Here is a 13,252-nt window from a genome sequence, read left to right as displayed (position 1 = left end):
ATACAAGCTAAAATAACCTCAGCAAGTGTAGGGACCACCATTTTCTCACCCATGTTTGCAGAACAAGGTGGATAGAAGGTAACTGCATGTGACAAATCACACACCCTTAGCCAACAAGTTTGGTTTTTGTCACAATTTCAGATCCCAACCAAATCAGAGTTTCCAACCCTAAAGCTTCAACCTAAACACTCCCTCACTTTCCCTATAAATAGAAGACCATGCTCTCTTCAATAACCAAGCTTCAGAGCCATCGAAACCCTGCTGAAAACATACCCCACCTCCTTCAAAAACAGAGCAATCGATTATCACCTTTGAAGCATTTCCAGCACCACAAAAACATCTCAACACCTTCATTGAACCTTCCTGAATCTAATTGAATTCTTAGAAGTGTTTGAAACACCCTCACCTTAGCTCTCCATATACGCCAGAACCACCATCTGACTTCTTTCCCGACAAGGTAGTTAACACCATCATTTCCTTCCAAACAAGTTACTAATTTATTCCTCATGATCCACTGAAGCTTGGTCCCATATTTTTAATAAAATATAACAAATATTTATATAGATCTTTTATGCATAAGTCATTGTCATCATGGGTGTTTGGTCCATGTTGAAGCTTAATGGGCTTTGGGCCTTGAATACTTATTTTAAGAATTTTATTTAAGAGAGCTTCTTAATGCACCATATATGTTTCTACTGCACCACACGAATTTCCAAAAAAGTTTCCTGTTTTCGGAGATGCATCTCCAAAAGCACCCCAACACACACTCAAGTGAGATCATTCAGAGAGTGATGCCCTATTGTTTTATTTATTTTATTCTGGAGATGCATCTCCGGGACATTTTAAGAAATACCTTATATATTTATCAATTTAGTAGAAATTTCGGAGATGAATCTCCGAAAATATCATGTAGTTATATTTTCGTAAACCAGAGACATTAGTACCAGATCCAAAAATAAACAAAAAATCCAAATTGAAATTAAGATTCATAAAATAAAATTAGGATTACATAGATGAGTTCAACATAAAATATAACATTACACTTCAATATTCAGGTGAATGCTTGCACATCTTCAGAATATCTTGGCCGATCTTGAAATCATCGCTTCCAACTAGAGCAGAACTTTTGTTTCGAAATGGAAAAACGTATTCCACATAGCTCTTACATCTGCTTACGTCTTAAACTCAAATTTACTAAACTCAATCTTCCATACATTGTCAATCGACGGTAAACAGTACTCGAACTTCATAATCATGGTTATGCAAACCACGTATCACATTAAATCTCCGTTTTTTGTTTGCCAACATGTAACCACGAACCTTAAACGGACAATCACACTTTCTTGTACCGATGTCGTTTCTTTTAAAATTTCGGAGAGGAATTCTATATTTCCCACTTCTTTCGCAAATCATTGTCACAAAGGCGCATCTTCTATAAGAATCATTATCATACCTTAACCACACCAAATTCAAGTTTAAAGGCCTCCATATGAATCCATTTAAGCATTTGATCACGAGATTCAAACTCTTGTTTTTAAATTCGTTGCCAACATATATCGCCTTCACAACAACACCTTGAACATTCAGAGAGACAACTACACCTTGGACATTAGGAGAAACAACTTGTCTTGAGAAAATATCAGGGTGCACCATATCTAATGAAAATAATTAAAACCATAGCAAAACATAAGTGTTACTACTGCTGCAGAATGACTTCAAAAATGAACACAGACAAATTCCTGAAATGCATCTCCGGACAAGTTCACATACGTTCCGGAGATACATTTTCGGACACGACATAACTTTTTTCAGTAAAAATGGTAGATTTATGTGAGCAATGCAAAGGGAAAAGAAGAATCTTTACTTGAAATTTTATATTCTTTTGCTCCCTATGATTTGATTAACCAAAAGGATGAAGATTTGGAGTGAAAAAATAGATTAAGAATGAAGGGTTTTTAGGATGAAGAGTTTGGTTGAAAATCAACTATGTCAACAATGGTTATGTGATCATACAGCTGGTTCTTTTATCAGATATTTTCAAAAATGCATCTCCGAAAATATCTAACATGCAAAGGTGATGTAAATTTCAAATGTAACACATAATTCCGAAGATACATCTCCGGAATATCTTCTGAACTGCTAAATAATTAAGGTTTTTCTTAAAATATTTCGGAGATGCATCTCCGGAATAAAAATTATCCAACATATAGGGCGTCTCTCAGAGTGGTCTTACTTGAGTGTGCAAGAGATGTGTCCGGAGATACATCTCCAAAAATGGAGGGCATTTGTGGACATTCACGTGGTGCAATAGAAAGATTTAGGATGCTTTAAAAAATTCTCTTTATTAATTAGTTTCTAAATAAACTTAATAATTTATTCAGTAAAAAAAATTTAAAAAATATTAATTAAGAAATTGACATAATCATTAAAACTAAATTCCAAGGATGCAAAGTTGAGGGATAAAAAAACTTGTTTATAAAATAAGAGGACTAAAAATTAAATATCATCCGACTATGGAGATCAAAAGTGTATTAAATTCATTGTTATTGATGCAATTGGTGATACTATATTACAATCTTACACTTTCTGTTTCAACGAAAGGCTGGTGATTGCTTACCATTTGACGAGGGACTGTGAACAGATACTAGACCTTCCAACCTTGCAAAAAGAGGATCATAGTGGTTTTGTTTCCCTTCCATGAATTTGTTACTAATCCGAATCTTTAGTGGCCTCATTGTAGATGACTCAATTTGTGGACAGCCTCTTAGTTGAAGTTCCTTCAAGCTTGGCATAAACTCATGCATATTTTCAGGCAGGGAATTCAACTTCTGACCGTAGTTGATGGAGACAAATAATGAGTTCTTTCCATTACTTGATCAGAATTGTTATCTTCTATTCTCACAGAAAATATTCCCGATACAAATTGAGTCAAGTCATTTATAAGATGATGCATTAGGAAACACGACTTGCCACTTCTCTATTGGTAGAAAAACGATCTGGATACTAAAGATGAAAAAAGACTTCAAATTAAAGATTATATTCTATGATAGAGAATCTAAAATTTTGTTTAAATCTTTAATTGGTGAATCACATTTCTGCTCTATCAATAATTTCATCTAGAACATATGAAGAGTTTTATTATTGGATAGTGCATATAAATTTCTAGCCTTGAGGTTTTAGTTACTTTGGAATAATATAGATTATATGAAGTAGAACTTATAGTGTATGAGTGAATAAGAGTATGCACTTAATAATCAAAGCTCAAACCCTAACTAACTCAATTAGTAGTCAGGGTGATTTTGCATTGTGTGCATTTTTTAGGTATGAATAAAGATTTTATAATAAATATACAGGTTTGTATACGCGTGCAAGTGTGTTACAAAAGTTAATAAATATTCAATCTTATTATAAAGAGGTTGAGGATCAATTAAATATACTTGTCAATTTAGTCTAGATCCTTAAATTTTTCATGAGTATAATAAAAATGATAGAAAGATAATTATTTTACTAGATGAGGATTTAAAAGAATTTTCTGTCTAAAAAAATTGGATTTGTTATTCCTATTTTGAGAACTCAACACACCTACGCAATAATTAATTTAATTTTAATTAGATCAAATTTTGAATGAGAATTAAGATTCTCAATGAATGAGTTCGAGTTTTTAAATGTTCAATTCTAAAGGGAAATACTTTTCAAACTTATAAGCCATAGCTATAAAAAAGAAAAGGTAATGTTAACTTGTGTCCTAAGGACCAAGTTAAAAATCAAATTAAAAAATATTATCTTAAAAATTATGTATTGATTTTAATAAAAATATAAAAATTATTTTTTCCAAGACAAACTTTCTATAAATCTACATTTTCAATCAATGGCTCACATTTCACTTAATCAAAAATTGAGAATAAAGTTGTAGAGAATCCCCTCCCATGTGTTCCTATACAAATACAAAGTATTTCTAAAAAGAAATAAGAAATGAGATAGATTGAGGTATGAGAAAGATATTAGACATAAAAGATAAAAGAGAGAGAATGAAATAGTAAAAGAGAAAAAAATGCTAATCTTAAATCACTTGTGCTAAAGCATGTTATTATATCACTTAAAAATGCAATAAATTCCTATAATTTACTTAAGAGGACACTCCAAATTTTAGAAAAAATTTAATACCACAGCAATCTTTTAACACATGAATAAAAAAAACTTGATTATACAATATTAAATTTATACATTAAGAACATTTTTTTTGAAATTAGATATGATAATACTATCATACTTGTTTCAATCTAATATTTGTGCCTAAGGAAGAATTGCTCGAACAACCTGCATTACATCGGTGGCGGAGTCAATATAGAGGCACATATCCGGAGGGTTGATTCTGATTATTGCTTCTGTGTGCACACATGGTAAAAGATTAAAGGAAAATGTTTATTTGTAAAAAAATGTGAAAACAAGAAAGACAAGAATAAATATCAACCATTTATTATCACCACTATCCATGATTATTAAAAATTAAATAAAATTTATAATAAATTAAAAATTATCCTCTAAAATAGTGACACATTCTTGCATTTCCTACTCACATTATTTCTTACTACTAAATAGCACTACTCAAGATTAAATGACAGAGACATAAAGATTGTTTCAATCAAAGATATCGGTTGCTAATGAGTAAGTTCCTACTCCTAGTATTAATACGATATTGTAGATATTAAGTGATGGATGTCTTTAGGCCTCTTAACGTTGCTATGATGCCTAGTTAAGTGTTCCTCATACTAAATAAGCTAGGGGTTATGTGCAAATAAATCTTTAACTCTTGGCTGTTTAAAGAAGAGATTGATTCAAAAACGCAACAATCATACTCTCTTGCTTGAAATGTCTGTCACTATACTACCTTTCTCTTTTTATAGGATAAATGAAATACAACCAAAACACCATAGGTACCTGGACACTGTCAGAGCATGTCATATTGAAAACTTTGACTCTGACACATGCTACCAAATTGATAACTATACTCGGAGAGTTTTTTATGTTAAATAGGACTAAAGCAAAATGATGAATGAATAATTAAATTACTTGAAAGAACTATTAGGACAGAAATTCACGCATTCGAACAGGCCTTCGGACTGCATTTGTAAAACCCTGCAAAGAATTGAAGAATTCACAATAAGCATCTGTTTTCAAGTATCAACAGAAGACAGTAGCATAACTTAGATTTTCCTCTTTTTTGTTAAAATACTCTAATAGGAAGAAAAAAAACTTATTTCACTCAGATAACAATTTTTTTATCAGACTTTACTTATCTCTTTATCAAACTTCGGATTATCAGTCTCATTCCACTAAGAATCAGAAGATTAACATCCAAAGAGTAACTCTATCATTTGGGCATCCTCATACACCATCGAGTGTGAGCATGATAAATAACAAGTCACTACTAAAATTTGGATCACAGTATCATACAAGCACAGCCACCAAAAACAAGAAAACAAGATAAATTTCCGACAATTGGCTGGTTTCTCGGAAAGGTTAAATTTGATCAAACATGAAAAATGAGGGGAGAATATTATATAGCCTACACATATGGAACAAAATTTTCCAAATGTTCTCAATGAAATCGTGTATTTTTAGGGGGTATTGACACTGATGATCATAAAAAGATAGCCCTCACAAAAAATTTTAAATGTTGAACTAGAGAGAATTAAAGTGAGTGGCATTTTGAGAGATATTGAAATTAAATAGGAAATTATCTTGATTCAGTTCATGAAATCCCGTGAAAATTCAGGATGTTCTTGTTATAGAGGTAGGGTAACAAAACTCCTAGCATAATTTAAAAAATCATTAGCAAGAAAATATTGAAAGTGATGTTAGGTCCAATAGTATAAACATTTACAGTCATAAAGGACCAATTTAACATAAGAAACAATAAACAACTAAAGAAAATGATAAATTAAGATAAAAGAATAAAAGTAAAATTTCGTCTATCAAAAAGTATTGGTGGCAAGTATTTCTACTTGGGAAATATCCATATATACAATTTCATGTGAATTTCCATATAATAGAAGCTCTACACACATGCATGGATAATCTCTTTTAACATTTTCATTGTCCAGAATGGCTTCATGTCTTCTCAACAACGTAACCTTACTATTCAAAGTAACCTTACAGATCGCGCATCACTTTTGTTTTTATAACAGAAATACAATAAATACAATGAATGCTAAATTGATGTGATTACTTAATATACTCCAAATCAATGATTTTGCACAGCTATGTTTATACTAACATATGACTTTAGAGTATTAAATGTGACTAATTCTAACTAAATGCAATTACTTTTTGTTTTCCCGTCAAATGCAAGATGAAAAATAAGAAATAGCATACATTTATTAAGATAAACAAGCAAAAAAGCATACCTCGTTAAACTTAAAAAGTAAAGGGCTTCGGTCTTTCTCTGATGTAGTTTCTTTCTGAAGAGATCCGTCATCATTTTGGAGACCCTTAACATTTGACTTTATAAACCTGCCCTTGAAGCAAAACATAGATCAGAGGAAGTAAACAACCACTATGCAATGATAATCCTTCACCAAGGCACCCAAACTATACATCAGACCTATTGCTCGTAAAACAACTAAGCCTTGTTTTACTAAGTGAGGTGATTAAATGAATCAATGGCTGCCATTAATATTATGAATAAATCACCACAAACCTCTTTATCTTTCTTTTTTCTAAACAAATAATATAAAAAAGAAGAGACTTCATATTTTTATTAACTATGCTAAAAAATAAGGGACTTGAAACTAAAAAATATTTTGGTATATGTTTAATTTTTTAAATGGCATAAGGCATAACAAATTTAAAAGTGGTATTCATCACAATTCTAAAATCTTATTAATGGAAAAACTACGTGTTGAACTTGTGATTTGAGTCTAAAGACCACACTCATCTTTTACAACTACAAACTGATATGATTTGTTAATTCAAATCCTAATCTATGACTCTAATCCTAATCATAAATATGTAGATTTGATTATAACACTTCTCCAGCTAAAGCCTATTGATCTATAAAATTGTTGCAAGTGAGAAGGAAGTACTGCACAGAAAATAGAAACAACGGGATTGTGGCTGTTTTCAGAAGGTTGTAACAAACAAGTGTAGTCTAATGCAGATAGCGGGAAATGGCAGATTGTTAAATCACCACTATGCAAAAGTGCTATAGCACCGCTATACCGGATATTTAACAACATTGTAACATACCACCGATGAATGTAGTTGTTAAGCGACTTAAATTAGATTAGATAAGGTGTGAACATGTGTTTGTAAGTTGGGAGCAGTCCTCGCCTTATAAGCCGATTTCATAAGATTGTATTAGGTCTAACTCAAATTATAATGTGGTGCCAGAGTCTATCCAAAATTTGTTGGATCATCTGCTATCAGGCACTCAGGTCACGCTCCAGATATCTAGTCCCGAGCATAAGAGGGTGTGTTAAAAGTATCACACTGAATGAGATATGGCTTGAACATGTGTTTATAAATTGGAGTCACCCACCCTCACCTTATAAGTCAGATTGGTAAGGTTAAGTCAGGCCTAACCCGAATTCTAATAGTAGCAAAGACAGTTAGGCCAGCCACAAGATTCCAAAGTTGAAATGGACCTCAACCTCAAGGAACAAAGCTTTTAATCTATTTGACAAAATATAGATTTTAAATATTTCTTTGTCTGTTTGTAATTTGGTTATAATAAGTGAAACACTAGTAGTTGTGTACGTTTCTTTTTGAAGCTTGTATCTTGCTCATTTTCCTTGTAGTTGACCGTCGGCTTTCATACTGAGTATGGACCTTATTTTCCTCTTGGCTGAAGCCTATAGCATGGATGCAGTACATCTTTTGGTAGAATTCAATGAAATTGAGTTTTCAATCATTGATTGAAGGAAAGGCTGAGTTTACTTCTCTAGGTTCTTCTTTGAACCATTACTAGGATCTAATCAAGAGCATCATACTCATGTGGCTGTTTATCATATTGATCTTACCATTCATCCAATGAAAGTGGAGATCTTCTCCATATTTCTTATTTATTCCACTTGTATGTTACTTTTCCTATGTTCTTGGAATTTTCTATCACTTTCTTACTTAATTCAAAAATTTACACTTGGTATCAAAGATCATTGTAATTGCACATTCATTGGAATCCACATCAAGAGAAAACGTGTTAAGTGATCATTTGTAGTTAGAGACTTTTGTGGATGTTTGTTTATCATTCTTCCTAACTCTCGAGTGAAATACTCGGGTTTGTAGGTAATAGAGAGTAGATTAGTTTACTATTAGTTTGTTATTGTGTTGTGCTGTGACAATTGTATGCCAGCTGTACAGTTTGTTAGTCTTGAGGTTTCTATATATAAGTGCCTCTGTACCCTTTCTATTAACAATCAATATATGAGAATTACATCTTTCTTCTTCTCTCTCACTCTTATGGTACTGTATCATGGTATCTAGAGCTTCTATTTTCCCGATCCAGTGATCTTCATCCATGGCGTCACCGTTTCGCAGCGACGGCGCTTTTCCTTCCGCTCACGTCAAGCTCTCCGTTAAGCTTGATGATAAAAATTTCAAGCAATGGAAGCAGCAAATCGATGGAGTTGTGCGTGGCCATAAGCTTCAACGCTTTGTCACTATTCCGATGATTCCGCGGCGATCTCCGGTGACTTCTGATCCGAATCTCGGTGAAGACACGGATGCGTATCTCGATTGGGAGCAGCAGGATGCTCTCGTCTGCACGTGGCTTCTCTCCACGATTTCTAACTCGCTTCTTCCCAAACTCGTTGACTGTACTCACGCGTGGCAAGTCTGGACGGAAGTTCACCGTTACTTCGCCGCGCAACTCACGCGAAGGCTCGTCAATTACGCTCCGAACTACGTCGTCTCTCCAAAGGCAATCTCACGATTGATGCGTTCATGGCGCGTGTTCGCGAAATCAATGAATCGTTGATTTCAGTTGGCGATCCTGTTCCGCTTCGTAACCTAATTGAGATTGTGCTGGATGCGCTTCCTGAGGAGTATGATTCTATTGTTGCTACTGTCAATAGCAAGGAAGATCTCAGTACGTTAGAGGATCTTGAGTCAAGTCTTCTTGCTCATGAGTCGCGATTGGAGAAACACAGGAAAGCGATTCTTACTAAACCTGCATCTGTTAATTTAACGCAGGTTCCGTCGTCTGAATCATCTTCTCTGGCTGATTCTGTTTCTCAGACTTCTGACTCGTTTCCCACTGGTACTAGTCACGTCACTGCTCATGCTGAAAACAATGGTTACAACTCAAGAGGAGGCCGTTCAGGGCGTGGTGGCGGTCGTTTTGGTCGTAAGGGTGATCGTTTTGGTCGTAAGGGTGGTCGTTTTGGCAAGACTCAGTGTCAAATCTGTCACAAAGGTGGACACGATGCATCTGTCTGTTACTACAGGTACTCCCAGTCTTCTTCAATGCCGTTTCCACCGCAACGTGCTCCCTTCAATCCATTTCTGGCGAATGCTCGTCCTGTTTATGCTCCTGCGTTTGGTTATCCTTCGCCTAGATCAGCTGCACCACGACCATCTCTACCTCAAGCCTTTGTGGCTAGTTCTGATTCCAACTTCAACAACCAATGGTGGTATCCAGACTCAGGTGCGTCACATCATGTTACACCTGATTCTTCTAACGTGCCTGATGCTCAATCTGTGACTGGTTCTGAACAAGTCTTCATGGGAAATGGCCAAGGTTTGTCCATCAACTCCATAGGTTCCATGAAATTTCCCTCTTCTCATTTGTCTCACAAACCACTCACACTTCACAACTTACTTCTTGTTCCTCACATCACCAAAAACCTCATTAGTGTGAGTAAATTTGCACAAGATAACCAGGTTTTCTTTTAATTTCACCCCTATTTTTGTCTTGTCAAATCTCAGGGTTCTTCTGAGGTACTTCTTCATGGTATTGTTGGAGATGATGGTCTTTACAAGTTTCAGCTTCCCTCTTCTCAAGTGTCCAAGTCTTTGTCTAGTCTCAACTCTAGCACAACTTTAGACTTGAATAATTATAATCCTAGGGTTTCATGTAACACTGTTTCTCATTCTAATGACAATAGTCATATTGTTACTGATTGTAATACTTCATTTTCTGTGAATAAAAGTGATGTTTCTGCTGTTAATTTGCCTATGGTTTATTCTACTGCCAAGTTTGTTCACCCTCTCAGCAAGTATGCTCTGTGGCATACCAGATTGGGTCATCCCCATCATCAAGTCCTTGCTGAAGTGCTCAAAACCTGCTGCATTTCTCTTCCTTCTAAGTCTGCAGCAGAGTTTTGTTCTGCTTGTTGCTTAGGCAAATCTCACAGACTTCCTACTTCCCTCTCTACCACAGTCTACACTCATCCCTTGGAATTAGTGGTCTGTGATTTATGGGGCCCTGCACCTATCAAATCTTCGTGATTACACCTATTTTCTAACTTGTGTAGATGCTTTCTCTAGGTTTACCTGGATCTTCCCTCTTAGGCTAAAGTCTGAAACTTTTTCCCAATTTGTTCAATTCAAAACTATGGTAGAACTTCAATTTAACCATAAGATCAAAGTAGTTCAAACCGATGGAGGTGGTGAGTTTAGGCCTCTCACCAAATACCTCAATGATCTTGGAATTGTTCATAGATTTACCTGTCCCCATACCCACCATCAGAATGGTATTGTTGAGCACAAGCACAGACACATTGTTGAAACAGGCTTGGCCCTGTTAGCTCACTCTCACTTGCCTTTTCAAATGTGGGATCATGCCTTTATTACAGTCACTTATCTCATTAACAAACTTCCTAGTGTGTCTCTTGAGAATAAAACTCCATATTTCAAGTTGTTTCACAAGTTTCCTGATTATGCTCACTTAAGAGTTTTTGGTTGTGCTTGTTTTCCCTTCCTACGCCCTTATAACTCTCACAAATTGGATTTTAGATCTCAAGAGTGTGTTTTCCTTGATTACTCCACCATTCATAAGGGCTACAAGTGTCTATCTGCTTCTGGCAAAATTTATGTCTCTAGGGATGTTATTTTCAATGAGTCTAAGTTTCCTTACTCTACTATTTTCCCATCTTCTGTCACTATGCAATCCTCATCATCCTCTTTTACCTCTTCTGACTGGTCTTTTCCTCTTGCTTCTACCATCCCTGCTTCTGCTACTAGGGTCGTTTCTGCTGTGCCTATTACTCAGATTCCCTCTGTTCCCACCACTCCTTCTCATGCTCACTCTGCAGCTCTTGGCAGTTTCAGTCCTACTCATGCTAATTCTGCTGCTTCCCCTGTTTCTGCCCTACCTTCTATGCCTGCAGATTCTGTTAATTCTTCTTCTATATCTGCTACACCAGCCAATTCTCTGTCTGTTACTCCTCTGCATTCTGACATTGCTGAGGCTGCCACTATTTCCTCTTCTTCTACCCCTGTCTCTGAGTCATCCAACAATTCTGTTCCCACACTTCCTAACCCTTCTATTCATCCTAACAATGTTCACTCCATGCAAACAAGAGCTAAGAGTGGCATCACTAAGCCTAAACTTCATCCTACTCTCTTGCTTACTCACATGGAACCTAGCTCTGTTGGACAAGCCTTGTCTTCTCCTCATTGGCTTCAGGCCATGAAAGATGAGTATAATGCATTGTTGAAGAATCAGACCTGGACCTTGGTGTCTCCAACTGTTTCTAGGAAGCCAATTGGCTACAAGTGGGTTTTTAGGGTCAAGGAGAACCCTGGTGGAACCATCAACAAATACAAGGCTAGATTAGTGGCCAAAGGTTTCCATCAACAGGCTGGCAGTGATTTTACAGAAACTTTCTCTCCTGTGGTCAAGCCTGTAACTGTCAAAACTGTTCTCACTCTTGTTGTGACTCACAGGTGGTCTATACAGCAAATTGATGTGAATAATGCCTTCTTAAATGGCACACTTGAAGAGGAAGTTTACATGCAGCAGCCTCCTGGTTTTGAAGCTGCAGACAAGACTCTGGTTTGCAAATTAAACAAAGTCATTTATGGCCTCAAGCAGGCTCCAAGAGCCTGGTTTGATAAACTCAAGGGTTCTCTCCTAAGTCATGGGTTTCATGCTAGCAAGTGTGATCCTAGCCTCTTTCTCCTTCATACTGGCAGCCTAAGCATTATGGTTTTGGTGTATGTTAATGATATAATCATCACTGGCAATTCTTCTGCCTTTATCAGTGGCGTAATTACTCAGTTAAATTCTGATTTCTCCCTCAAACAGCTTGGGGATTTGGACTATTTCCTTGGCATAGAAGTGACTCATCTGCCCAATGGTTCCTTGCTTCTTTCCCAAGCCAAATACTTGACTGATGTGCTAGCCAAAGTAAACATGCTCAATGCCAATGGCATGCCCACTCCCATGGTGTCTACTAGTAAACTTTCTAGGTTTGGGTCTGAACCAGTCTCTGATCCCACACAGTTCAGGTCTGTGGTGGGTGCTCTTCAGTATGCTACACTCACCAGGCCTGAGATCTCATTCTCTGTTAATAAAGTGTGCCAATTTCTGTCAAACCCTTTGGAGGAGCATTGGAAAGCAATTAAAAGGATACTGAGATATCTCAGTGGGACTCTGCACTATGGTTTATTGATTCAGCTGCTGTGTCTCATCAACCTCTGTCTTTACTTGGTTTCTGTGATGCTGACTGGGCATCAGATCCTGATGACAGGAGGTCAACCTCAGGAGCTTGCTTATTTCTAGGTCCTAATCTTATTTCTTGGTGGTCCAAGAAACAGCAGTTGGTGGCAAGGTCAAGTGCTGAAGCTGAGTACAGGAGCATGGCTCAGCTAGCATCTGAAATCATCTGGGTGCAGTCTCTACTGCAGGAACTTCACTGCAGATTTCACACTCCTAAACTGCTTTGTGATAACCTAAGCACTATAACTCTTGCACATAACCCCGTTTTGCACAATAGGACAAACATATGGAATTGGACATATTTTTTGTAAGGGAGAAAGTGATCTCTAAGAACCTAATTGTGGAGCATGTTCCTGCTCAAGATCAGTGGGCAGACTTGTTGACCAAACCTCTCTCAGCCATCAAGCTCCTACCACTGCGTGACAAACTGAAAGTGTTCAATAAACTTAGTTTAGTTGACACACCCTCAGTTTCTAAGGGGGACTAATAGAGAGTAGATTAGTTTACTATTAGTTTGTTATTGTGTTGTGCTGTGACAGCTGTATGCCAGCTGTACAGTTTGTTAGTCTTGAGGTTTCTATATATAAG

At 36.2% G+C, this 13,252-nt stretch overlaps 1 protein-coding gene across 2 annotated transcripts in view; it reads right to left on the bottom strand.

Annotated features, from left to right (window-relative positions):
• Nucleotides 1-4,060: 4,060 nt before the first annotated feature.
• Nucleotides 4,061-13,252, bottom strand: part of LOC127091725 (uncharacterized) — a 32,906-nt gene continuing 23,714 nt past the window's right edge. Inside the window, exons 22-24 of one of the 2 annotated variants that reach the window (XM_051030408.1) lie at nucleotides 6,408-6,513; nucleotides 5,071-5,136; nucleotides 4,061-4,385 (exon numbers count right to left, since the gene is read on the bottom strand). In XM_051030408.1, the coding sequence (XP_050886365.1) occupies nucleotides 5,083-5,136; nucleotides 6,408-6,513 (160 nt within the window). In that variant the 3' untranslated portion in view covers nucleotides 4,061-4,385; nucleotides 5,071-5,082. The remainder of the gene's footprint in view (nucleotides 4,386-5,070; nucleotides 5,137-6,407; nucleotides 6,514-13,252) is intronic. The other variant, XM_051030409.1, reaches the window with a different exon arrangement.

The sequence above is a fragment of the Lathyrus oleraceus genome, chromosome 6 (genome assembly GCF_024323335.1).
Source record: "Lathyrus oleraceus cultivar Zhongwan6 chromosome 6, CAAS_Psat_ZW6_1.0, whole genome shotgun sequence".
NCBI lineage: Eukaryota > Viridiplantae > Streptophyta > Magnoliopsida > Fabales > Fabaceae > Lathyrus > Lathyrus oleraceus.
This window is presented reverse-complemented; position numbering and strand designations above follow the sequence as displayed.